Source organism: Hirundo rustica, chromosome 13, assembly GCF_015227805.2.
Source record: "Hirundo rustica isolate bHirRus1 chromosome 13, bHirRus1.pri.v3, whole genome shotgun sequence".
In the NCBI taxonomy this organism is placed as follows: domain Eukaryota; kingdom Metazoa; phylum Chordata; class Aves; order Passeriformes; family Hirundinidae; genus Hirundo; species Hirundo rustica.
The window spans coordinates 13,416,910-13,444,427 of NC_053462.1; the positions used below are offsets into that span (position 1 = coordinate 13,416,910).

Below are 27,518 nucleotides of genomic sequence, written 5' to 3' on the forward strand. Positions count from 1 at the left end.
CAAACTCGTATTATTCCAGTCTTTGGAGCCCCATATTGTTCTCCAAATCACACCTTGAAGCATAGAAGCTTATTTCTTTCTTCCAGGTTTAAGTTTATTCTCCAGAAAATCCCTCATACCCTTCTGCCAATGGCCTCAGAGCAGAGCTTTCACCTGGGGCTGGCTTTTCTGGGCACATCAGATGGCACATGGCAGCTTCCATCATGGAATAATTACATGCACATGCCCAGAAGAGATTGTCCTGGGGCCCTCTGTGTATTGGTGTCCTTAAAAACTTTAAATAGGCCTTCACACAGACCCTCACAGGTGAGAAGTAAGGACACAGACCAATCCACGGCTCTGCACCTTCCTCTCTCATTTCAGTTTTCATTACTGTAACCTTTCATGCCTTCTATATCCATCCCCTTATTATGATACATGTCAAGAGCTACCTGAGACTTTTTTCCTAAATTATAAATGGCTCCCCCAAGCTAATTTCTTTTTTCCATATCACAAATTCTCTTTGGTCATCTCCAGCAAACACCATCAAAGCCAGCCTTCCCACCTATCCCTCCCTACAACCTCAGCGTCAGTGACAGGAAGCAACTATGATTCTACAATTTATTGTATTAGCACTTCTAAAACAACAAAGGAGGCATTGATTTTCCAAGCCAAAGGCGCATGGGAAAGCACAAAAAGCATCTCTGCCCAGCTCAGATCAGAGGAAAGAGACACTGCAGAGGAGAGGGCTTCCCCCAGCCCGGTGCCTGCTCCCTTTGAAGAAGAAGGATGGAAGTACAAGCAAGGAGCTCTCTGGCTGTTCTCTTACAGGTGTCACTGTAATCATTCTGACACAGGACCCTTCTTGCTGCTTGTCACATTTAACAGAGAAATGGACAATAATGGGGAAAATATGACCTTTTCTTTCTTTCTTTTGAATACTCTATACCAGTCACCTGGAGAACGGCTGATAACACTGAGGGTAATTCAGGCAAAAATACTGCAGGACCCTCTTTGACATCTGCTCTGATTTAATACAGGTTCACAAAATGAACATGCAGTACAATAACACCATAGAAAATTACAGAACACATGAGAAAGCTGGGTCAGATGGAAATTTCGCCAGACAGTCCAAGGGCAAGTTATTAAATCATTTCATTCAGAAGCTGGGTTAGGAAGGACATCCTGCAATGAGCCCAGGGATGTGATATCCACAGTCAGAAACCAGAGATCAAGAAGGTCCTTTCAGGTGAACCAACAGCCATTAACCACTAACAAGGGTCTGCAGGCCTACAGAGCCCAAAGGTTCACAGGTCGAGTGGCATAAAGTAAACTGAGAGCCATTAATATACGGATGCTGGATATTTATAACTTAAATTTCACTGGAAAAAAAAATTACTTAAAGGAAAGCAAAAATGAGGATCAAAACAAAGTTTCTACTTTATTACAGGAGATAGGAACTTGTGGTGCTTGTCCATGGGGAGCTGACCTGGAGCATGCAGATGATTTTAGACATTTGGACATGTTCACCAAGGAGAACATTGGTCATAACTGGCAGCTGGATGCAAACTTTTACAAACTACCTGGCAGTATTTTCCCTTCTGTAATACCACCAGCACAGGGACAGTTTAATACCTGCACACTCTATGTTTTAGGAGAGACAGAGACAAAGAAAAAAGAAGAAGACTGTGAGGAACAGGCTGAAGAAAGGGGGACAAGTTCAGAGACACAGAGCTGTGCTGAGGAGAGGCAGCTCTTTCAAGTGGGGTAACTGATGTGACCCACACAAAAGCACACGTTGCCATGATCATATCCACATTGGCTATTTTCAGAGACAGAGACCAGAAATAAGCAAATAGAGGGCAGCTGACAAATGTGTCACCTACAGAGAGCATCAAGTGAGAAGCACACAGGACTTGTAAAAACATACTACAAGTTTCTGAGTCTTTGAAAATCTACTGACCATTCACAGCAAAGCAGACAAACTTTTATCAGCAGAGTAGACACTGACTCCAGATTACAGGCTCTCAGGATTTTTCATCTTCCAGATGTACTACCTGAGAAAATTTGCATAAGAACATGCTGCCTTTTTCTTAGGAGTCTTTTTATGATTTCTACTGAAAATGATAATCCTCTGTTTGTGACATTGCAATCATTTCTACTACAATCGAGTGTTCTGCCCAAAGGAGGATTTTCAATTTGGAAATTGCATGGACTTTCAGAGGAACTAAGGAGACCGCTCCCAAGAAAATGACCTTGGTAATAGAGAACAAAGAAGACAAATATCTAAAAACAACACTACATATGATGAGAGCTGCCTCTTCCAAGAGGCGTCTGAAGCCCTTTACATTCACAAAAACTGATATTCCTACAGATGAGGAGATGGAGACAATGGAGACAATGGAGACAAAAAAAGCGTCAAGACATTCCTCTTTACTGTGCTATTCCAACATTCACTCAGACTTTTTCCTTTGACAAGCTATTAATGTTTTAAAACTAAACATCACAGAGATATATAGAAAACCCAGTGCAGTTTTCAACTCCATCCTTTCAGCCGTGTCCTGTGGGGAGGAGCGTCACTGCACGTGGTGCTGAATGTCAAACAACTCCCTTAAACCTGTGCCTCTGGCAGCTGCTCAGAAATCCACAGAACAAACAGCTAAGAAAAGGGGAAAGAAAAAAAAAGCCTTTGTTTTTCTGCCTTTTTTTTCCCCAAGAATATAATTTAGCACGACTTTCCACAGAACAATTTGCATGGGTTTACCCACAATGCACTGCATTATGGTAATACATTTCAACCTCTGATGCATATTAGACTGACAGCGCTAAGAATCTGTTAAAGGAAAAAACAAATGACACAGGATAAATGATGATGTAAGACAGGACAGTAAACATTCCTCACTTGTGTAATCTGCCAAAAATCAGTCTAAAACTGGCCTAAGAAAGAGAACAAGACTATTGTGCACTCAGAACAGCTTTAGGGAATGTTCCCAACTCAAGCGGAAAACAATACCTGACTGAGACATGGATGTAATCACGAAGGAATGGAAAGCACAACAAACCAGAACTAAGAGCTGAACAGAAGACAAGGAGAGATTTTCTTCATTTCTTTGATTTCCCAGTGGGTAGCACTGGAGGGAATATTCCTTCTCTTGCCCATCCAAGGATGGCTCGCTTCACCGCACTTCACCACACACATTCACTCACTCTGCCTTCTGCTCCTCTCCAAGCCCTGCTGCATCTTCTGATGCTGGTAGCGATCCCTAATATATCCTGGACAGACTCTGTGCTGAAAAACAGCTGTCCCAAAATGCTGGGCCTTAGGGCTATGTGGTCACAGAATCCAAACTACTGACACCTCCTTCCTTCACTCATGGGTGGCGACTCAGCCCTTCAGCTGGGAAGCAAACACTTCCTCCTAATGTTTTCCAGAGTTGCATTTTCCCACAGGAAATATCCACAAGAAAATAGAATCAAATATTTGCTCTCCCTCTTCAATCAAATCCACACACTGTTTTCCTAGCAGTTGAAGCAATCAGCTATCACTCCTCAAAACCTGAGCTGAAGGATAAGTCTCTTTTGGTATGCCATGAAGAGCCTTTGAGTGGACAGGGGACTTTCCTGCAAAGCCCTCAGCCAAACAGAAGCAAAAGGTAGCAAGGAGGGAGCAAGTCATAGGGCTGGTCAAGGGGAAGGTATATAGTGAAAAGCAGGATTTTTCCATCAAGGTCTTTCCATTAGTTCTCTCAAGGCAAAGTCACAGAAAAATGAACAAAATAACGGTTGAGGCCAAATTACATTTGCTGAAGAAGAGTTGTAGAGATTAGTGTATTAATTAATTAAGACAATGATGTCAGCAAGGGCCTGACCTTTATTCCTGCCCTAGTAACAGCTTTGTCCCTGGTGACTTTCAGCCTGTGTGCTAAAGCCATTTAGATATATCCTTCAATTAATTGCAGGATACCCTCTGGGAGGTGGGAGAGCAGGACTCCAAGCTTCAAGCAGGGATGCTGAATCAGAGGAGAAGTAACCTAGTCAAAGGCACCCTGTCAAAGGCACAGGCAGAGCTAGGGAGAGAGCCCACAATTCTCTTTACCTCTCACTCTTCACCTCTCATGGACAGGAACAAAGCTGTTTGACGGTACTAATCTGGAATTCTGCCATAGTTTATTAAAAAAAATAATAATCAGAGACTAACAAGAAATAAAGATTAGGTTTCAAAAAAAAAAAAAAACAAAACCCACACCACAAAACCACAGTAAAGAGTCTGCTTTAAAAAGGACTTGTATCCTTTATGTTCTGTAATAAAGAGGCAGCAATACATGAAACTTGGACAAAATGACAAATACTACTGAGACCAGGACAGCAGGCAGATCTTCAGTCACATCCTGCTTCTCCCTTCTCCACTGAGACCAAGTCCTTCCCTCAGGCAGATGAACGGCCCATCTCCTGAGCACCAACCAGTCTGACAAAGGACAGAGTGAGTGATCCGGAGTCCTCAAGTGCAGCTGGATGGCAGGATACGAGGTAAGATAAAGAGCTGGTGCTGTCCCACACAGCAGGGATATGCAGGAATGGAATCTGGACAAGCTCAAGAGGACAATAAACAATCACAGTTTTTCAGAGGCAGTCAGGGGACCAAAAAGTCACATGAGTTGAGGAGAGAGTGGTGATGCCGAAGGATGTATGCAACATTGGAAGGTGCCTACTGCTATCAGAATAGATGCTATTACAGTGACTGGGAGCCTGGATTTGTTTTGCCTCCCAATCAAAAACAGCAGACACATCAGCCCATGGATCTTGCCCACAGGCTGCATCAGTCCAGACTCCCATCAACAGACTGAGTTCCTGGCTTCACCTGGGACCCTCCTTGTCACTGCAGATCCACCAGTGATTCCTAGGCTGACCCCAGTCACCACTCCTGGACCTGATCCTGATTCACTGGTTTGCATTCCTGGCTTGACCTGGTTCTGCTTCATCACCACGGACCTGCTTAGTGACTTGGGCTCTGGGTTGAATCTGCCCATCCTTTACAGGCCTGCTCACCTTGCTGGCAAGGACAGACATCTGGAATTCACTTGATTTCTCCCATTTCTAGCACTGCACTTAACTCTTCTCAGTACAGGCTCCAAATTCTCTCCACTCCAGATGAGCAATGCTGCAGAAGCTTGGACAAGAAAAATCGTTCCCTCAACATGTCTGTCCATTCCTAGCTGAGCTGAGCCTGCCTGTCCCTTCCACTTCATCTCTACAGTCCTTCACATTCAGTCCTGATGCTGAAGAAAGCTCAGGCAAGAAGATCTCTGGTGTGGATGGAGCCTAGACTGGCACATAGTCAGCTTTGTTCCATGCTCCTCCATTTAGAGGCTACAGCGTCCCAAACCACGGCCAAACTTGACTGTGTTACATTGCACTCACTTGTCTGGCACCTTCCTGTCCAAAAGGAGCCAACACCTGCCACCTCTCAACTGTCATATTTGTATTTGGTCAAAAAAAAATTTCCAGTGCGAATAAGCCTTTAACTTTAGGCACTGAATTAATTTTCATTAAAGCCTGCAGGGTTACCTCTTGTTACAACCCAGTTACAAAAATAGATTTCCTTTCCTCTTCCCTAGCTATTGTTGGCAAACATTAGTAATAGTGAAAGAAGCTATTTTGGGACTTTTATTGGCAAGTCTTATGTTCAGACACTAAAGGAAGTAATTGGCTGACAGTGGGGAAAAAAGCGCTAGACATGGCTTTCGAGAAAATACCACTTTCTGCCAAGCTCTTTATGCACAATTTCTCTGGGAAAAAACCCCAATACCAAACCCCAGAAGAACAGAAAACCAAAAGGCTTTAACTGCTACTAATAGAGAACACGTCTGTGAGGATGAAGGAGAGGAAAGGGCACATGTGGAAAGTTCTGTCTCAGACTGACAATTACCAATATTCAAGGGCATATTTCTGAGACACCCATTCATAACTACAGAATTAAAATAACATGCTCACCATGTACAGACACACCAGTGCACATTTGCTTACTTGGAGGTGTGAGAGAAAGTGTTTTGAACTAGTTCACCCATGTACGTGCCCACATTCAGTCATGGTCTTCAGCAAAGAAGAGTTTGCACTCATGAATGTTTCCTGCACACAAACACTCCACCAGAACAAACACTCACCTCTTGTGAGTCAGGAAAGTACAGGCAGGAGCTAAATAGAAGCACGCAGAGATTCATATCTATTTCTCTTGTAAATTGTGCACACAGTCTTCACTCATTTATTAACACCGTGCTAATAATTTCTAGTAATTAGTGTTAAAATGGGAAAACACGATAATGCAGATCTCGGTCCTTTACAAGTGAATTAATTATACTCAGAAATACCTGTCACCCTCAATACATAAAAAGAGTAGCACAGAGTTGTTTTTCTATTTCCCAGGCATTTGCTTTGGTGTAACTAGGATTTATTCATCAATGAGCTAAGAAACAATACAATAAAATTCAATAAATGGAAACATAAAAGTTAAGCCCTTTTCGACAAAGCCACGCTGAGCAGTACAATTGCCCAGACTCTTTTAGATTCCTAATGAAAATCAAAAATGATTGGCAAATCATTTAGGAAAAATATAGCCTGTTCTTTGTCACTTCTTTGTCTGGGTGGGGAGACAGCACATTTGTCAGCAAGCAGTGGATGATGCAGCTTATATCATGCATAATCATAAACTTGTGCGGTGTCTGGTGCCACTAACCTTGCTGTGCATCCAAAACCCAATTAGGATTACGTGCTATCAGTGAAGACAAAGAATTTTTTCAGTCCCTAAGTGTTTTTGTACCAGGTTTGCAAGAGCTGTGGGCACAGCCATTCACAGGGACTAATCACCCACTCACAGAAAATCGTCAGCCCATTACATGGGATACACATGGAATTATTCTCTCCATGTACCCTACTACTGATTTTCCCTTCAAGTGGAAAGCAAATCCTCTACAATTCCTATATCGAAAGAACGAGTTCTGTATATTTAACAAATAATTTTGATCTGTTGTACAAAAAAATCTGCTGTGGGCAATGGAGAAAAAATTCTTAGGGCTTATTTTTTTAATCTTTTTTTCTCTTTTCCTTTTAAATTCAAGAACATATACATAAACGAGATGTATTTTGGGATTATGCCAACCCTCAGTAGTATTGACATAGAAATATGGGTAAAATATTTCTGGTTGTTTTGGGAGCATTCTGACTGTCTTAAAGGAGAAGGCCTTCTGTTACTGATTCTGCCTTATTGGAAGCTCTTTAAGGTTCGGATTCTGGGTGAGGAGCTATGAGAGCTAACATTTAATTCCGTTTGTCATAGCTGTACACTCTCAAATGAAATCAGTGGAACTGACTGGAAAGAGAGGATATTTAATGAAGCACCTTGGGGCTTGAAATATCTGTTATTCAGTCTTCATGAAATAAGCCTCTCTTCAGAATATTACATTCCCTTATTTCAACCAGTCAGGATCTCCAGCAAAGCCAGCCTGACCTTAAATGCCATCTGGACTGTACTCATGTATTCCAAACACACTGAGAAGAGCCACATGCTTCTCATTCTTGGGTTATATGAGCAGATAATAAGCTAAATCTGTACCACAATAATTTGACCCTTCTTCAAGATGTCCCTCTTTTAGGAACCTTTTCAAGTGAATTCACAAATCTACCCAAACTTTTTCTCTCCCAGAGAATGCAACAAAAGATTTTTCCAAAAACTATATGAGAAATCCTAATAAGATTTCTCCATTCCAGCCATGGACTCACAAAAGATCCCATTCATGCTCCACCAGTCGACAACACTGAGTCAACAGCACATTCACTAAACAGTTATCTCAGTCCCCAACGGCAAGGTCTAGCCTTGTAGTTAGGATCAAGGGCATGACACATTCATACATCTGTGGGATGCTGAGCATCTGTTTCAGCAGGCTGAGGGCACTTCAGTGGGGTCTGACTCCACATCTCCATCTCCAGCAGAAATGGTCTTGCTTTGCCCTGTATTCTGCCACTAAATCCATCCACACAATTTTAAATCCCCAAATGTTTGTGCTGAGAAAGACATGCCTGAAAAGCTGTAGAAGACCCTAAAGAAAGGAAAGGAGAGTTAGGAAGATATGGAAGTTCCTTTCCACCTTTTAATAAACAGAGTATGAGCAGTAAGGAGGAAACATTTCAAGGTATAAGCTGTTCTCCCTTGCCCTGCAAGCAGCAGGTAACAGCTCAAGGCAGCAGTTGTGACAGGCACTGCCTGCGTTGGCGCTTTCCACCACCCCTGAGGTCAATAAGATGTCATTGAACCGGACTGCTGAGTGTGAGGAGGCTGCCCCACCCTTCTGCTCCCATCCTGGGTGGAGAAAGGGATGGGACAGAACCTCACCAGGCATTCATCTCCTTTGCTTCCTGTGGGCTCCTACAGTCAAGCAAGAAATGCACAAATGGCAGCGTTGTGAGCATGCTGTCCTTCAGAGGCTCTGCTGCAGTCCTGTGCACTGCACAGCTCCACTCCAATTAGTTACAAATGGAAAGGAGCTGAGAGACAGAATTCCCCCCAGCTTTGCATTTATTAAAAGGTCACCAAGGAAATGTGATTTTTTTTTTCCTGTGAACACAGATATCAGAAGCTAATGAAATGTGAACTCAGTCACTGCTGCATGCATTTTCTTCTCAGTCTTCCTTTAGGATTGATCTTCCTTTCCCTTTCACAGGCTACTACAGACTCCCATATGTGCTGTGGCAGGAAAGATTTAACAGGAGGGCTGAGGCTATGCACCTCTGCCTCCTTCCCACCCTACCTGCACTAGCAACTGTGACAGTGTCACCTGGCAGCACAATGACACAGAGTTCATAATCATTTTAGTGGCACCTTTCCTGGTCTAGACCTGCAGGGAACATCTATGTGCATTCCACACATCCACACAAGAGACAAGCACTCAGGTAGTAGAATCATAAAATCATTTAGGTTGGGGAAGACCCCCAAGATCAAGTTCAATCTTTGTGTTAGACTCAAGCAGTGCTAATACCAATTACCTGTGTTTCATGCTCTGCCTGTAAGCAGAGACAAATGTACACTCACAGATGTACACACAACCTTGTGCACACCTTCTTCCAGGCACAATCTCTCGTTTGCACCCAGCCAGAATAAGCAAATCCATGGGAAAATCATAATCATGTACATCCTGTCACTCACCCATGCTAAAACCCCTACAAACCTGCTCTGTCCCAAAGCACACACCCTTCCCGACCCCCACCTCTAGGAATGCAAGAGGTCTGGGAATCAATAACCATTTACAGTGCTTCAATCCACCACTGTCAAGTTTATTCTCCCCTATTTGCAGTGACACACAAGCAGAGTAAAGATGCAGGACATCAGTATGCAGAGGAGGGAAGGTGGGCACTGTGTCAGCATAAAAAGCAGGAAGACACTGCTGAATCCAGTTGAGGTTGTTTTTGCCTCCTGTAACCAACTGAGCAGAGCTGCCACTGTCCCAGAAATCTGCTTTATTCCCAGGACATCAATGCAGAACAGAACAGGGCAATAACCACAGGCCATTTTCCAGAAATAACATAACTGCATGTAGGAAAATTCAGAAATAATCCCATTCACCTCTTTCCAAAGACAAAGCAATGACCTTACCCACATAAAAATGCGCTGCATGATCAATATCATGCTAAAATGACTCGATGTCATATCCTACAGAGGAGGCAGCATGAAACTAAACACACTTCAGGCACAACAAGACACCTTTAGAACTGTCAGGATGCTCTGCTGACCTTTTAAAGAGAATGAACATGCAAATGTAGTGCACCTGAAAGCAGTCAATACCTCTACCAATGGATTTCAACTAACTTTGCAGCATCCAGAATAACCAAAAATCTGACAGCATTCCCAGGGTCTGACATGAGTTCTAACCATGTACCTCTGTCACAGCCCAGAGCCTCACCCGCAGAACCAACACCTGAACAGCCCAGAGCTGCTCAAGCTCAGCCCACAACACGGCTCCATTCTCAAAGCCCTGAGTTTCCCACTTTAAACTCTCATATCTGTATTCAGAGATCTCAATTCTGCATTGCAAACAAATCCTATTATGCCAGGTCTGAATCTCTCCTGAGCAGAGACTAGCATTAATATAAATATAATTATGGTTGTTTAATAAATGTACAATGTCTGCCGATCTATCTCGTTAAATTAACCACAAGAGTGAATTTTGCATTGGTCCTGACAAGGCCGATTTTCAAAGCTGACGTTTAATACCAGGCCCCAGTACAAATCATATTTCAGGGTACAAAAATCGATGGATCTGGCGAGAACTAAATGTGTGAAACCACAGAAGCAGTTTTGGTGGCTTTTTGCAGGTACCTAGCCTGTGCAATATTTTTACCTAGAGTTGCTCAGTCAGATAAGAACTTCAAGGCATTTCTGTGTATGTGGAGGTTAGCAGGGTTGTTCCTGACCCAGAAAAATCTTCAATGCTCTGACCCCTGGAAGTCCTTCCAATCACTGAACATACTGGCTTGATCACAAAAGCGACCTTTCTGTCGCTCTTTCCAAGCCAGCCTGAGCTCCACTTTCAGATCCCATTTATTTCATTCTCTCTCACTGGAAGAGACAGAAGGGCTGCTCTTAAAAGGTCATTACAAAATTGGTGTCCGGCTGCCTACTGCACATTCCCAGTTTTCATCTTTGGTGGAACGGTTCTGTCTGGCAGCACAGGGCTGACGTCAGGCGCCAATTCACCTGGGCGTAGGAGAGCTGCAGGTTGTGAACAAGTCACCAAGTAACTCAGGCTTCTTTGTTTATGTTGTGTTCCAGGGTTGTCTCTTCGTCCCCGTCACCGCCAGCCAGCGAGGCATACATGCTCTGGGCCATCGTGACATGGTTATGCAGCCCTTCTCCCTAACTCACGCAACAGATCCAAGCCTATTGCTCCTCAAGGCTAGAAATAAAAACATGAGAAAGGCAGTAAAAATAGAACTGAATGTATAATATAATGAAAAAAAAAAAAAAAAAAAAAGGCTAAAGTAAACACCATCAGAGATGCTAGATTCGTACTCCATTGTTTTCATGTAGAGGTAGTAATTCAAACCAAATAACCTCACTCGGCTTTCAATTATCTTGCAAGATAAAATCCTTTTATTAACTACTAGCTTCCCCTCCAAACCAGAACAAGTCTCTGCACAACCTGCTGAGCAATATCCTGATCACTTAAAAAAAAAAAAAAAAAAAAAAAAAAAAAAAAGTACCTATGAGCAACGGCAAACTGCCCTTATGGATCCTGTGGCAAAAGAAAATCTTTATATATCTATTCTAAATTATATTTTATCAAATAAGTGATCTCCAGCAGGACTAAGCCACTGTAAAATGGACATAATTTCTAAGCTTTTTTTAGTCCTGGTAGAACACAGCTTTACTTCTCTCCCCAAATAATTTTACAATATCTTCCTCGAACTCATTATAAAACATCTTTTTCATTGCTGCTTTGTATGAATCTCTGACTCAATGTCATTGTGGAATTCAGTCATTACTTCCAGCACCCCCAAAGGAAACTTTCTGCTTTATTCATAAAGCTAAGAGAAGGTAGGAAAGAGGAAGAGATTTGGTGAGAAATATTTTGAGAAAGATGCTTTGTCTAAGACAAAACTTATTTGTGAGAGTATGATAGGATACAGGGGACCTTTCTCAGGAAGAATTACTCAGCTTTTGGATGACATTTTTGATCAGACCCCACAAGAAAAATATCCTTGCAAGTTGAGCTCCCTTCTTCCCTATGAGGGATGGGGGCTGTTCTATTTCAGGTGAGTACCACTGCTCGTGGGTTGTGCAATTAAGCCTCTTTCTGGCTCAAGGAACTTCTCATAATTTACACAAAATGTTACAACTTTTACATGAGAAGCAGGGAGAATTTCAACAAAAGACTTTCTAGCAATCTAAATCCTCGCATTGAAACAGGCAGACTGGAATCTGCATTTTCTTCAGCCAAAAGAGGGTAGTGACCTGATCTGTGATCTGCTATTTTCAATTTTTGCAAGTTATTTTAAAAGGCTGTGTTTTCACCTTAGTGCAAAATGGGAACATTGGCTTGAAATATCAGAAGATTTCAAAGACAACACCTGCTTTCCCCAACTACATATCAATATTTTTATCTCCTGTGGCAAAAGGTGCTGAAAAATGTTGACTGTGGTGATGATGACGACAGTAGAAAATGAGGCAAAGGATCTTCAGAGGCACAAGTCCTAGCACCAGCACAGTGAGAATTTGGTCTCTAAAGCCAATCCCTAAAGCAAAAAATGTTGTACTAGGACTAAGTACACAGTCAGCAGATTAGAAGGTTTCCCATTTCTAGGTCAGGAGTAACAAACTGAATAACTCTGTCTTATAGATGCCAATCCATGGCAGATAGAAAAGGTTGATGAAAAGAAACAGTTTCTTCCCTTTGCTCTTAGTCCAGGGACCTAATAAATCCTAGAGGAAGAAATGTTAAAGGCAAAGATAATCAGCTTTTAGTATCATCATTATTGAAAACACCCAGACAGGAACCATAACCTTTGAAAATATTAACATGGTAATGGGTAGAAAAAGAAATGCCTCTAACAAATTAAAGGCACTACTTTAATAAAGGGATCTGTTTAAAAATCTTGTCCATGCAATAATTTCTATAGTAGTGTTCCAGAACTTATTTTCTGGTGATGGTCTCAAATACTTTCTTACTGTTCTAAGGACTAACTATCAAGAATTTTTACTCTTTATCTTCTTATATCCATTTCCAACATTACAATGGCTTGTGTCTATTTCCCCAGTTTTCTTTGTTCAGGGAAAATAAATCTATGCCATTATTCTTCACAAGACTATTTTCATGAGCCACATTTAGGGAAATGACCTCTACTGTTGTTTACTCATTACACTCAGAAATACTAGTAAACAATTAGTGCTAACAAACAAGAATCTGAGACTGAAATAATAGAATCTGTCTCACTATAATCAATCACGTAGGTTTTTCATCAGTATTATGAGTCACTGTCCTCTACACTAATTATTACTTTCTTTTTGCTACTCAACCAGCATCATTTTTAACTGAACATGTCCTCAGTTCTTGATTAGAGAATTGTGCCTTTTTGGGTATGTAACAAAACCCTTTTTAGAAAAGGACTCAATTTCTATTCATGATAATTCCATTTTTTTTTTTTTTCCTCTTGTGGTCTGCTTTAATATTTCTTCAGCTCTGAAAAATCCCTCTTATTAAGGAAAAAAATATACAAGAAAACCTGCTAATAGGAACACTGTCCCCTGCCCACATTAAATGTAATTGGGTCATGATCACTGGTGTCTAGGTAACCATAAACTCCCACAACAAAGATTAATTCATCACTTCCAGTTACAAAGTAGTTCAAAATAGAACTGCAGTGGATACTACATCTTTTGTGTTACAAATTAGTCATCCATAATGTTGGGAATCTTTAATAGTGTTTACTGCTGCCACACCAAATCTCAAGTAGATCTCACCCAAACTGAAACCCATGGCTACACATTTACTTTTTCTGCATGGAGTACAAGTGCTTCTGAGGTTGCTTATCCCATTTTCTGCTTTAATTCAGTGTGCCAAAGAGGATCATTCCCCAGCCTTTGCCATCTTACCTGCAGTAGGTAGACCTGAATTATCAGTAAATGAAAATGTAGCACACTGCCATCCCCCTCATCCCAGCCAGATATGCTACTGCCTTTTCTGTCCTCCCCAAGCAGGGAACAGACCTGTTCTGGAGGTGTCTAAATTCAAGAACTTCCAAAATTTTCCTAGCAGGTTCCAGTACAGCCAGTTAAATGAAACATTATCATCAAAGATGATCTTTCAAATAGTCTTGCTAATTATTGTTTAGCAGTAGTGTGGAGACATTTGAGAAATTATTACATCTGCAGTTTTTTTCCTGCACTGGTTCAGTTTATTTAAGACAAGTGTTTGAGCTTGAACTGCATTTGTTTTCACAGGGCTTTCCCCCCTACCACTTCATGAAAGGTTAGCTCTCTTTCTTCAAAATACATGGCTCACTTCTCCAAAGATTATCTTCTGTTTCAGATCAGTTTATGCAACCAATAACCATCTTTCATTCCTCCCTTAATTTACACCTTTAAAAAAGTCTCTGATAAAATCACCAAGATTTTTGTCTGAAGAATCCTGTTGTATAGAACTCCACCCTGCTATCTGTTCCCAAAGTGCATCATCCAAACGTGTCTTTGCATCTCACACTTCTGCTCTAGACAAACAATCCAGTGTCACGTTGTGCTTGTGTTTACTCCTCTGTCCACTCTTGCTAAGTGAGGCTCATTTTTGACAACTACTTTGTTGAAAATATCACAGTGGTTGTTTGTTTTTCAGCAAAAGATCTTTGGAGATATCCTTTTAATTCTCTACAGAGAAGAGTATCACACATCATCAACACTGAATGCCTCTAAATTCTCTTTCTTCACTTGGCTGTAAGTAACCAACTTTATTATTATTATTATTATTATTTTATTTCTACTATGTTCAGCCTTGTCAGGTCTGAGCCTTCCCTGCTTATGACTAGTATGCAAATGCTTTCTGAATTGTCCCCAATATCTGCATCTCTGCATGTTGCATGCTGTGCCAAAATGTCTCTTTCTAGACCACATATCTTCACTTGTAGATCTCCCACCATCTGGCAGCACATGTATTCCTTAGACAAAAATTAGAATATAACACATCCAAGGCAGATCACAGCATTTTTTTGGGGGGGGGTTGTTTCATCATCCATATGCAGTATGCAATGCAGGGTCTTACCTAAAGATAAGCCATAAAACTTCAAATTCCATCCCAAACTCTCCTGCTAAGCCTATCAATTTCTGTTTCAGAGTTCGTCTGGCATAAGCACACCCCCAAATTTACAAGTTTATACACACAGAAGAACATATTTCTGCTCTGGTATTCAAAATGAAAGTGTTTACAATTTAGTTTGATTTAATTTACTTTAGAAATGAGTTAAGCCAAATTTAATTAAGGCCACCTTAATTCTGCTTCAGAGTGTTGACATGTAGCTTAATGTGGTTTAGCACAAGAATTTCCACTTGCACCTTTAGCTAATTCAGAGGCACTTTCCTGCATGTTCTGATATAGACAAACTATTAAAGAATTAAGCATGTTTAATTAATTATCAGAAAAGATAGAAAGGTCACTTAGGTTGCCTTGTGTAAGTACCTCCAAGAGAACAAACTCTAAGTTACTAAAGGTCTCTCTAAACTAGCAGATAAAAATAGCACAAATGCAGATAAAACATCAGGCAGATGAATTCAAATGAGAATAAGGCAATAATATTTAACAGTTACTGACACCTAGAAAATACCAAGGGACCAGATAGATTTCCAATCCTGTGATATTCTCAAATCCAGCCTGGATATTTTTCTGTTTACACAAACACAAGTTAAAAGGCTTTGTACAAAGCTGCCTGGGTGAAGCCCAAAGGCTTCTGATGTACAAGAGGTCAAACCAGAAGAACTAACAGTCTCATCTAAGTATCAAAGCTTCGTGAATTTGTTATTAAAATTCTGTTTTCAATGCTTGATACCTCTCCCAGAAACTGCAGCCTTTCCTGCTACAGGACAGGCTGCACCTGGACATGGCAGAGGAGGGCAGGAGCACAGAGCTCCCTGTGCTCTTGCTACAACATCTGAAATATTTGTCAAGTCTTCAGTCCAGACTCGAGTCAGAATTACAGAAAGACAGAGAGGCTGTGGAGCTGTGCTGCACAGGATAACATTATCATACCCAAGGAGCTGCAGTAGGAGCAGAATTTCCGGATGTGGACTCGTGCAATACCCACCTTCTCTAGCTGGCAGACCTGACCCTTTCTCGAGGACAAGCCCACCACCTAGCACAGTTTGCAGACATACAGGTATTATTTATAATGTTTAAAGTACCAGGCAAGGGCAAAAATTCTGATTTAAGCCAAAAAAAAAAAAAAAAAAAAAATCAGCACTTGGTCAGCAGGGGAGGAATTCAGTACTGTCGATGCAGAGAAATAATAATCAGATCTTCTACACTGGGCAACTGGAAACCATTTTTGTGGTAGAAGAAACAGAGAAAAGGTAACAATTAGTAAAAGAATTCAGCACACCTGAAGAATAAATAAATCTGTATTGGAAACAGAACAAGGAAATGAACCAAGGACACAAGAGCTGGGTGGAACCAGGATGTATCTGCAGATTTGGAGACTGAAGAGAAGGAACAGAAGGAACAGACCATCCAGTGTGATTTTAGGGAGACCAGACCAGGGGACCTGGATAACACAGTAGATAACAGAGGCATGAGGGTGTCAGTGAGTGTGGATACAGAACTCACAGACAAGCAAACTGGAAACTACTGCAGCTCTGGGAAGCACATTTTACAAGAATATCGAAACCAGCAAAAGGAAGATTAGATTTCAAATTATGGGTTATGCTTAATAGCATACAGCATATACATATTATGGGCAGTGGCTGGTAGGATGCACTGCTGCAGGAAGCCCTGTCTGATAAAAGATTACAAAAGAGAATGAAAAAGTGGCATAATTATTCACAGAGAAAGTAGCTCATTATTCCAGGTTTTTAAAATGGTAATCAGGGCTCATGTTGTTGTGTATGAAGCACAGGAGAGGCAGGTCAGGCTAGTGGGATTATTTCCTTTCTGTGTCTAAGTGTAATTGAATCAGTTGTCTTAGAGGCAGGTTTTGTTTTCTTCAGAGCCACGAGGCAACAGTGTCAGCATGAGACAGGGTACCTGATTATATGGACCAGTGATCTGATCCAGCATGGCAAATGTTATGATCCTATGAGGAAAGAAATTCATCTTTACAGAAAATCCTGTAATCAAAAACTTTGAACTTCAGATGCGTCTAAAAATCCATGCACAGTCAAAGGCAAACATGGCTCTTTCAGCCTGTGCTTTTCCACCTACCCGCTCTTATTTTCCATGCCTGAGGAGTTCATGATTAGACTAGGAGCTTCATCAAAGGGCAATTTTCGACTGCCAAATAGATTTGTACAACAAATCCACACGGGGCCAGATTAACAAGAAAGAGAGACATCAGAAATCAAAAAGCTAGCTGCTGTAATTCCCCAGAAAACTTGAAAGGATGATGTGCAATGGTATTTGGGCTTTTAAAGGGGCACCATGGAAATGCCGTGGTTAGATTTCATTAGGAATGTTGCTTTTCTATTCCTTATCCTTCCCAAGAGGTTTTTCTTTGGAAGACTAAGATCCCATGGACATTCAAGGTCACTCTATTTTGGATTTCTTAGAGGGCTTCAAATGAAACAGTAACATTTCATCCAGAAAAATCACATGCTTGTGCGTGACTGCAGTTGTCTGATTTGTCGGTATAATATTTTAAATGGAAAATGAAAAATAATATTTAAACATTGAGTTTGCTTTATTTTTATACATTTTTGTCTGCACTAGTAATGTGTACTGTGAATGTAGTTAAGCCTCTAAAATCTTCTAAAGTCAAACCAGGTCCTCAGCTATGCCCATAAACCGAATTAATACAATTCAGAGATTAGCCTGGCCATAAATTGCTAGGCATTTTCAGCCTCCTGGCACTACAAAAGACTGTTTGACTTTGGAGCATGACAGCACTGATATTAATACTAGGAGAGCTTGTTCCTCCTTACAGCACATGGACAAACCTATTCCCTCAATCACAAGGTGACAGCATTTGTTGTTCTTGTGTCTCCCCATGAGTACACTGGTTTTGTTCATTTTCAAATGGGGACACGATAGCAGTCACTTGTCAGCAGGGTGAAAATACAGAGCAGAGCCACTGATTCATGTCTTGTTCCCGCACAAAATGCAATTTCTTCTCCATGCAACCCCAAATGCAATAGCAAATAGATTTTTTTTTTTTGCTCCAAGTGCCTGGGCTGCTCAGATTGGTAATGTCAAAACCTGGGATTCTGCCACCTAGTCCTGTTCTCTCAAATGCTGGAAGATGGATATGACAAGGCACTTGCACTTCTGATCCTGTGCAGTCTTGTTGCTCATCCACTTTGTAGAGAAACAGTTTGATAGCCCCTGTCAGTGCCTATCAACTCCTTTCTGGAGTGCAGATCTGGAATATGGGAAGACTGGCTTGCAAGCAAGTATCTGGGGAAGTGCAAAAGCAGCTGAGGGGGAAAATCCCATAAACAAACTGGAAATATACGTTGTTTACAACACACTGGGAAAAAAAAAATAATCTAAAGGAAGATCAACATTCAAGACAAGCATTATCCAATATAATGCCTGTTTTCCACTCCCCAGCCCCATGGAGATTGCTACATCCCTAGGTTTAACAAAAAGCCAACTACCAGCTTGGACACACCATTAACATTGCTAACATCACAAGCAAGTGGAAGGAATGCAGGAGATTTTCAGGATTTGTTGGAATAAGCTCTCCAAGGGTGAGTCCCAAGCAGAAGGGGAAAGAGCAGAGCTAATGCAACTGTATGGCAGTGGAAAAGAGTGGGCCAGAAAAGAAGTACATGACAGCTCTGCTGTTCTATTCTACATGCCAGCCATGTCCACTGAATCTCAACAGGGCTGGATACCTCCCAGCTTTGCAGAGTCAAATCTATTATGATCTCATCTCGGTTGTCGTATTTTATTGTGCTGTAATTTAACCATATGGCATGGAACGTCTTCTCAAGGTCATAGCAAGTCAGGGATGCAGCTGGCTCAACATCTCAGGAGAAAGAATTATCAAAATAAGATGTGAAAAATTAATTTAGTATCTTAATTAATGATCTAGTTAGCACCAGTGACCATCTTGTATCATACATACAAAAAGAAATTAATTCCAACATATCTTTTCTTGGGTGCTCAGCATTATGAGAAAGAATAAAATACTGTTTCCCAGTGCCCCTGACAGTTCTTGCACTGAGTTTTTTTAGTGCTTCCTGGGTGCTCTGGGGACAGGGAGGCTAAAGAAAGCTCTGTGCTGTCCTTCTCCTGTGTCTTTTTTCCCCTGTTTCGAGGAACAGTGTGAGTTCAAGCACAATGGAACATTCCTCCATCCACCAACAAACACTCAGATCTTGCAGCCCAGGAACAGCAAAGCAGATGGTCTGAGCAGCAGCTGAAACCCACTGCAGCAGGTGCTAGGAAGGACTTTTTCCAGAACATCTTTCAGAGCAGCATCCATGGGACACCTCACCAGATGGACCAGTGCAGGCAGCCACCCCTGCACTGACTCCTTGAAAGAGTCAATGAATCATTCAGTCATGGCAGAGACACATTTGTTTGTACAGCAGCAAAACTCTTAGTGCAGTAGGACCAAGCAAACTTAGTCCTACTGGGCTAAGGGCCCATGGCTTTTCCAGAGTCATTCACAAAACACCAACATTTGGCAAATGTGGAAAGAGGAGCTCAGCGGATATTTTAAAACAATTAGACTAATGTCAGAAAATGGGTTTTAACCCTATATAGGGTTGGAAATTCCTAAACCAATTCCCCTGTCAAAAACAAACACAAACAAACAACCAAAAACCGAAAACTCTCACAAACAAACCACAGAAACAAGCAAAAATGACCCTACTCAAAGACTGATTTTTTCCAAAACAGCAAAGTTAAACTGACTCTGGACTGGATCAGGAAATGGGAAAACAGAGTATGGAGATCAGCATTTCCTTCTTGCAAAAGTTTACAGAATAATTTAAATGCATATAAATAGCCCTCCCATATGGCAACATTGAGCACCCTCAACAAAAATTAGCAGATGACAAAAACATCCATGACTTTTGGAAAAAAAAGATGTTTGGAAACAAAGATATATATACAAAGACCTCTTTTAGTATTGGTCACACCTGCCTTAACACAACTGTCTTATTCCCCATCAAGAAAAATGAGATCTGTTGGGGTGGTCCTACAGGCAAATTCTGGGTTTTCTGTTGATATAAGTCCCAAAGAATCCCTACAATGTTCTGTAATTTGCTTTTCCAAACAATCTGAGAGCCAAAATCAACACACCTTCAAACAGATCTGAGCGCAGTTAAGATGTGATTTCTTACTTAGCATCCTGTCAAATAATAAAACAAACAAACCAATAAAAAACACTTAACGAGGGGAAATATTCCTGCAGTTCATGTAAGAATTTCATGTAAGAACTTCATATAAGAACCTTGCAGATTTAACTATCTACAAGAAGGACAAACACCCACCATCTCCTGCTTTGTTTGCTCAGAAACCTCTTCTCTCTTCTTCCCTCACTTCCTAAATACCATTAGTCCCTACAAAGCTCTGTGAAGTGAGGCCCACAAGCCTAAAAGGTACAATTAGAATATCTTACAAAATGAATCACCAATCAATTAGTGCAAGGGGTGGGCGGAAATAACAGAGGCAGGAAAATAAAGCAAATAGGATGCAAACTTTTGCCTTGGGTAACAAGAAAAGGGAAAAAAACAACACTTAATTTGAAACATCAGTCTTTAGATTAATATTAGATAACTATTTTTTTCTGTACTTCTCTTGCTGTTACAGCTGCTTCCAATTTGAGTCACTTTGGATCAGAACTGGAAGCAGACCTATCAGAAAGAAAAAATATTCTTTCTTATTCTCAGCATCTGCTTTAGACTGAGATCTCTAGAGCACTGAGGGTCAGCTAAAAAACACACATTTTAGAGACAATTTTTTTCTTTTTTTAAAGCTTTTGAATGCTTTTGAGACTTATTCATATTCAGGAAAAGCATAAGCTCTGGGGCACAAAAGAAATCAGAAATGACAAAGAATCTGTAAGACTTGCAAAGATGATGTAATCATTTTCCAGAAATGTACCCCAGAAAGAATAGAATATATCCCATTTCTTTATTTTTTCTGTCTACAGCTACTTCTCAGACATGCTTTATGGCAGGAATATTGCTGAAATTATTTTTGTTGGTGGCTGAATACTGGCAACAGGCCAAATTAAAATTATTTGCAAGTTTCTGCACCAGGCTTCCAATTACAAGAAAAATATACATCTTACTGGAGAATGGAAGCAGGATCATGTGACCTGCAAACTCCATCAAAACAACTCAATTTCTGACTATTAACTGTAATAAACTGCTTATAAATAAAACATACGTAAAAAAATTCCTCACAGAAATTTGGTAAGTAATCTTCAAAAGTAAGGAAGATAAAAAAATTATTCAATTGTGCACTGATAATTATGAAAAAATAGTGCTGCAATTCTGTGGTCAATCATACATGGGTAACAATTTGGCTCATCCAGGCAGAAAGAGATCAAACCAGATCTTTCTCTTCTGAGAAAGAGGGGAGGCTTTCATCTTGGCATATTGCTTTAGCTCAGCCACTCTTCCATGGCAAATCACTGATCCATCACTCATTTAAATATGTCAGCCCAAGCTGATCAGGCTAAAGGGGAAGGATAATGTTAGATCTTCTAATGAGACTAACTCTCACCGCTTCTGTCCAGCAAAGGTTTTTTGAATTAATATCAAGAGTGCCTTATGAGCTGTATGACCACACTGCTCAGTGCTAAGGTCTCCAGTTCCAGTGTCTCTGCAAAGGGATGGTTTTTTCTTCTAATCAAGTCCTATGAGGAAACTTGGGTTATTCAATTTCTCAGAAGAATTAAAATAGACAGGGAAAAAAAAAAAAAAAAAATCTTATTTCTCAGCTCTCCCAGAAGATTTCTTCAAAGAGGGATCTGTACCAGCAGTAAAAATCTCCTTCACAGGATACTATCAAGATACCTACAGTATTTTTAAAACTCTTTTGTTATTTCTTGTTGTTTATAATCTGTTTGAAAGAAAAAGCTAAACTCTATTTCCATTAGTACTCCAACTCCTCCATCAGGCACACCCTGCCAAGGAAACTGCTTTTCCAACATAACGTGTACACACAGAGCATGAAGCTCGATTTTTTAGATTAGCTGTATTACCAAGACATATGGTTTGGAGCTCAGCTGTACACCCTGGCACTAAAGGTATTAACTTGGAGGATGATGGATGCAGTGATGAATGGAACAGCACAGTGGAATATGCTTTAGAAGGGCCCTAATTAGCAGGCGAGGTAACAAGGAATCAGGAAGAACGGTGAAAGAGTGTGACATGACAGAACAGTAATTCTTCTGGGGTCATGGCTGTGCCTGTGCTCAGAACTCCTCACAGCCTTGCATTCAGACTTTTCAAAACCAGAAATGAGAAGGGGGCTCTCTATCCCACAAAAGGGAGGCAGCAACTGAAATCAAGTGAAGCTCGAGGGGTAAAATCTCCAAGGAAGGACCAATGTAGACAGTCATCACATGAGCAAAGAAATGATAAGGTGTTTATTATTTTATTATTGATATTTTCTGTTTTGACCACCTGGTTGCAAACCGGCAGAAACAGGAGGCAAAATTCCCTGTGAAACTTCCGTTACTTTGTTTTTAGCAGCTTTCAAATGGAGATAGGGCTCCTCCAAGATTGATTTGGGCAATACAGACAAGATGAAAAAGAGTTTGAATATTTTACCACCACCTTTTCTAGTTCCTAGGTTGAACAAAACCTTAGATAAGATCAATAGTTTCTTTAGTTTTATGTTTCGCTTCCTTAAGGGTAGTTGGCTTATTGCATTTCCATTGATCACACGGACAGGGAGATTCGTCTGACAAACCATCTCTTTTCTCCTTTCATTTGCACCTTTCTTTCCATTTGAAATCAAATGACTTAAAGGAAGCTGGGGTCACTATTGTTTCTCATTTACATATCAATAGTACCCGATTCCTGCCTTATCTTTCAGTCACTACACTATTTCAACATTTCAGTCCAAGAGAGAGGACACACATTCCAGGGGAAAAACTCTCACAAGATTTTCTATCAGGAAAAACTAAGTTCTGGTTTACCTCAGCCCTTCCTCGACCTGTGGTGAGATGAGGTACATCCACCAGCCTTGTGCAATTAATATTTTAACCTCTTGTACCTCTCTACAGCTTTCTTGGTCTTCCTAAATCTTTTGGACAATCCCCCTCCGATGCCTCTGTGCATCTCCAAGTGCTGTACCTGTGCTCACAGCCAGAAAAGCAGCTGCTTCAATGAATTCCTCATTTGAAAAAAAGAAAAAAAGAAAAAGGAAAAAAAAAAAAAAAAGTTTAAAAGTTGGAAAAAAACTCAAGGCCAAGTCTGCTGCTCTCTGATAGAAGTCTGACCACTTATTCACTGAATGATGCTGGACTTGGGAACATCTGCTGCATTTATCATATATTTTAAATCCTAGCTCTCGTTTGTACTGTATTTCAACATGCAAAAGTAAAAAAAAAACAAACATAAGGGTGTGCCTGGGGATATTCTTGATATATCCCTACAGGGACATCAGTCAGAAGCAATTAAAAAACTGACTCAATGATCCACAGTTAAACAATTCCTCCAAACCAAATACCAGAAAGCCCTAAGTATGGGACATTGACATCTTCTTCATGAGCATTAGTGTCATTCTCCTGCTTAGACACATATCCAGCCTCAAGGTCCAGGAGTGAAGAACTCATGTTGAAGCCACTAGAAAAACATGACCTCTTATGTGATTAATTTCCAGTTTGCAAGAATTATTTTAGAGCTCCAAGATACTGATGAAGTAGCTTTGGTTCGATAGATGGAAGTTGAGGATTAAATGGTATTTATGCAACAAAATCTTCAGTTCAGTCTGTCAATTTCACACTCTTACTAATTCACTTGTAAGAGCAAATAAACAGGACCAGCCCTAAAGACCACTAAAAAGAGGAGGAAATAGCTTATAAGTATCCATTTTCTGGAAGAGATACTGTACATAGTTATATGCAGCTCCAGTATAATCAACATAAAAAATTATATTCTATTTGGCTACTAACAAGTTGGGTACTTAGTGCATTAGGAAAAATATAGTGGAAATACTTCAAATCTGCCTGAATCATAGAAGCTGCAATAAGTGTTTGTATTATCCTTATGCTAGAGAAATGGTGAAAGAATTCTTCATAATGGGAATATTCATGTATCTTCCATCTTTGAGATAAATCATAACCCTAAACAAACAAACAAAAAGGCTCAAAAAGCCAGACAAGAATATGTGACCTCATAAACATAACCCAGTGATCCAACTAAGATTCAGCTCTTCAAGGCATTCATAATGGAAATTTCAGAACTGCTTTACGATTTTCAGACTTCCTTGAGAGCAATGGGAACGTTGGATTCTCTCACCAGTCACAAACCCTCATATGTGAACTTGCTCTTGTCTTCAGTGGCTGGTTGTGGCCCTGATCAGTCTCAATAATGAGGACAAGAAGGAACATAGAAAATAATTTCACACATTTTAAGAGATTTCTCTTCCTATTATTTTATTTAATCACACACATGAAGCAAGTTTGGTTAAAGACCACACAGATGCTGATGGAGAACAAGTCATTACGTATCGATAAAATCTGATGTGTCACTGGGCTTTACTGTGGTTATCTAACAGAGATCATTTGGAGCTTTGTCATTGATTTCACTCAATGTAGATTTCCCCCCACTGTCTAAAAAGATTCAAACCCACTGTGGTGACCTGTGGTGCCTATTAAAAAGCCATTAGCACTTCTCAGGAGTAGGAAGTGTTAGATATAATTGCCCTGGGCATTACACTCTCTTGATTTTAACAGTCTACCGTTTTTTCATCCTGCCTTTCCTGTCCTGGAATTGATGTGTGTATGGTAGAGCGTGGTTAAAACAGCAGCTGAATACTTCCTGCTACATTCTACAGAGAGGTAAAAGGATTAGTATAGAGCTTAGAAAGATAATAATTTGAATGTCTTATTAATTAATTGTTATTTATAATAATGGCTCTTTCCTTAAGGGTCTTTCAGGATCCTTAACTACTTATTAATGTTGTACAGATAAGGATTGCTCCCTAGTGGAAGAAATGAGGTGGAATGTAGAAGCTTTTCAAAAGAAAGCAACAGATTTGGAGTAAGAAAAAGCAAAAAGAATTAATCATTCGAATGAATGGAGAATTATGATCACTAAAATACAATTATCTGCTTTTATCCTGTATGCTTAAAAACTGCCAGATCTCCCAGACTGATGCCTGATGCATTTGGTACAAGTACAGCCCTTCCTACCAACCTCATTTGATGTGGAATTCAGGTCTGTGTGGATCACAGTCTCAGGCATAGCTTGAATGCATTGACATCTGTCAAAAGTAGCCTTAGCCTGGCTACCTCTGCCTGTCAGGAACAGGAAACTCCAAACGTAGGATTTCCAGTGGAGGCTCTTAAATTTAGCCATCTAGGCAGTGAGCCTGTACCAATGAGTATTCCAGTTAATTACCTTTGAATTAGGCTAAAAAATATCCATGTGACCTGCCAGAACTTTTATTACAAGACTGTGGAAGCCCTTGTAAGGATAAGTCCCTATATCATCCCCAAAACATTCCTTTCTTCAGCTCAATGCTTTTGGCTGCAGGCTGGAGTTTCCTTTTATTTCCCTGCTGAATGAAACCTCGGAGAGGGACTCTGCTTTCTCGGCATGGAAGGTAAAAGAATGAGATTCCCCTGAAAAGAAATTCTGGCTACATGGGTCTAGAGAGAGCACGCAGAGCTCAGCAATGGCCATCTCCTCCATCCAAGCTCATGAGGTGTGCATCAGGAGGATGGCAGAGGGTTTTTTGAAAGTTTTACTCACTCTGTAGAGCCCGTGGCTGCAGCTGCAGTAGGTGCTTTCCATGGTGTAGCTCCTCAGCACCCCCATTTCCTTCCACACCACCACACGGGCCGTCGACGCCCGGGACTTCTCCACCAGGAAGCTGCAGCTGTTCATGACAAATGCAGGGGCCACTTTATCCAGGATTTTGGGAAGAGTCTAGGAGAAAATGAAATGCACAGGTTTGCACGTGTTGATATCATACACACACATACAGAGACCTGTGTTTTAATGAGTCAATAATCAAACCTATCCATAGATACTGAGAGCTCCAACTGCTGCTTTATCTCCATCCCATGTGAAACTCTCAGATTCTAACTTTTGCTTCATTCTTAAGACTAAAATGCAAAAATTCTGCAGACTTGGCATACCTCATTCAAAATCAAACATTTGTACACCCAATAGTTCGGGTGAAGAGCTGAAATCAGTTTTGTGCTCAAGCTGTTTCAACCAACCTGCGCCTTCTTGTTGAGCTGCCAAGAGTCACAGCTCAGTACCTGACATCCTTATTTTCCCATCTATAGTTCTATTCTACCTCCTCCCACCATAAATCCGGTGTCTGACTAGGGATTGAGCCATGGGAGGAATTTTGTCTGCAGCTGGTACAGAGCAGAGAAAGGGGATCTGTTTTCTTGTAGAGCATCACACATGATTACGTGAAAATAAAGCTCGGCATTTAACTAACTTGCATTGTGAAGCAAACCAAAATATTTTCTTCCAAATCCAAACAATGTATTTTAAACCATTCACTTAAAGAATCACAATAAAAAGTAATAATAAAACCAGCAAATATTACAACTTAGCCCTAAGTGATTTTCTTACTCTCAAAATCACATTTCCCAACAAAGTCTATAAACATGCCTGAAATATCAAATATTCCATGAATATGATGCAAAGAGGCAACAATTACTTAGTCATTACAGAGGGCTAATAAATGTGTTATTTTTACACTCTAAAAAAATAGGTAACAGCTACACAGGGCACACCTAGTGCTAATGAATAGACTGGACTGTTAAATACACACACACATGTGGGTTATGTCTGTGTGTGTCTGAACTTCAGTGCTGCTACACCAACCACAACATGTGCCAAAACGCCACTTGATCCACCTAGAGGAGACCAAGCAAAATTGGAACACTCGTTACTTCTTTTATGACATTTTTCTTTAACACCTGAACTGAATGAAATCTGACCAAAGGAATTCCCACATATTGCTAGTGGCATTTACCCTTGAATTTCATTCAGTTTGTGTAGTGGAAAACTAACCAGCTACTTTTACTTTCCAGTAACCATCAGTTTCACCAACTAATTCTGGGGAATTGTAGTTCTGTTCTTCTGGGCTTTACTTCACATCACTGCATGGGAATATTTGGTTTGAAAGTGACAGAATAATGTATTTTCCTAAAACATGCTTGTTATGAGTGATACATATTTGGGCTAAACTACTCTGCAATATCTCTTGCAAACTACTTAACCATATATATCTTTCATTTATACATATTTCATTTTTCAGTATATTTTGGCTGCAGCCATCACTGGTCTCCTTCAGTTCCTCCAGTTCCATAAGGTCCATTCTTCAGATGAAAAAAAAACAGAAGTAGAGAAAACTAGAACAAAGCAAAAAACTTCACTTTAAATCTGAGACCACCTCAAGCCTCAATCTTAAGTCAAGATCTCCAGTGTGTTACTAAGAGCTGCAACACTCTCTTTCCTGTGGGCACACTGAACAGAGAAACCTTGAAAATTCACTTCTTGCCTTTGATAAAGCATCCAACACTTCTGCACTGCCGTCAGCCTGCTACTTGCTGCACAGAGATCACAAAATTGTACGGCTTCATGCACAGATTCTGAGTTTTCCTGGATTTTGACTAAGAAGGAAGTAAAAAAAAAATGC

The 27,518-nt window shown here is 40.5% G+C and overlaps 1 protein-coding gene across 2 annotated transcripts in view; it reads right to left on the bottom strand.

Annotated features, from left to right (window-relative positions):
* The window catches only part of AGBL1 (AGBL carboxypeptidase 1), a 266,584-nt gene that overhangs the window by 94,833 nt on the left and 144,233 nt on the right, over positions 1–27,518 (bottom strand). For both annotated transcript variants that reach the window (XM_040077478.2, XM_040077473.2), the window contains one exon: positions 25,607–25,783. In XM_040077478.2, coding sequence (XP_039933412.1) covers positions 25,607–25,783 — 177 coding nt within the window. The remainder of the gene's footprint in view (positions 1–25,606; positions 25,784–27,518) is intronic.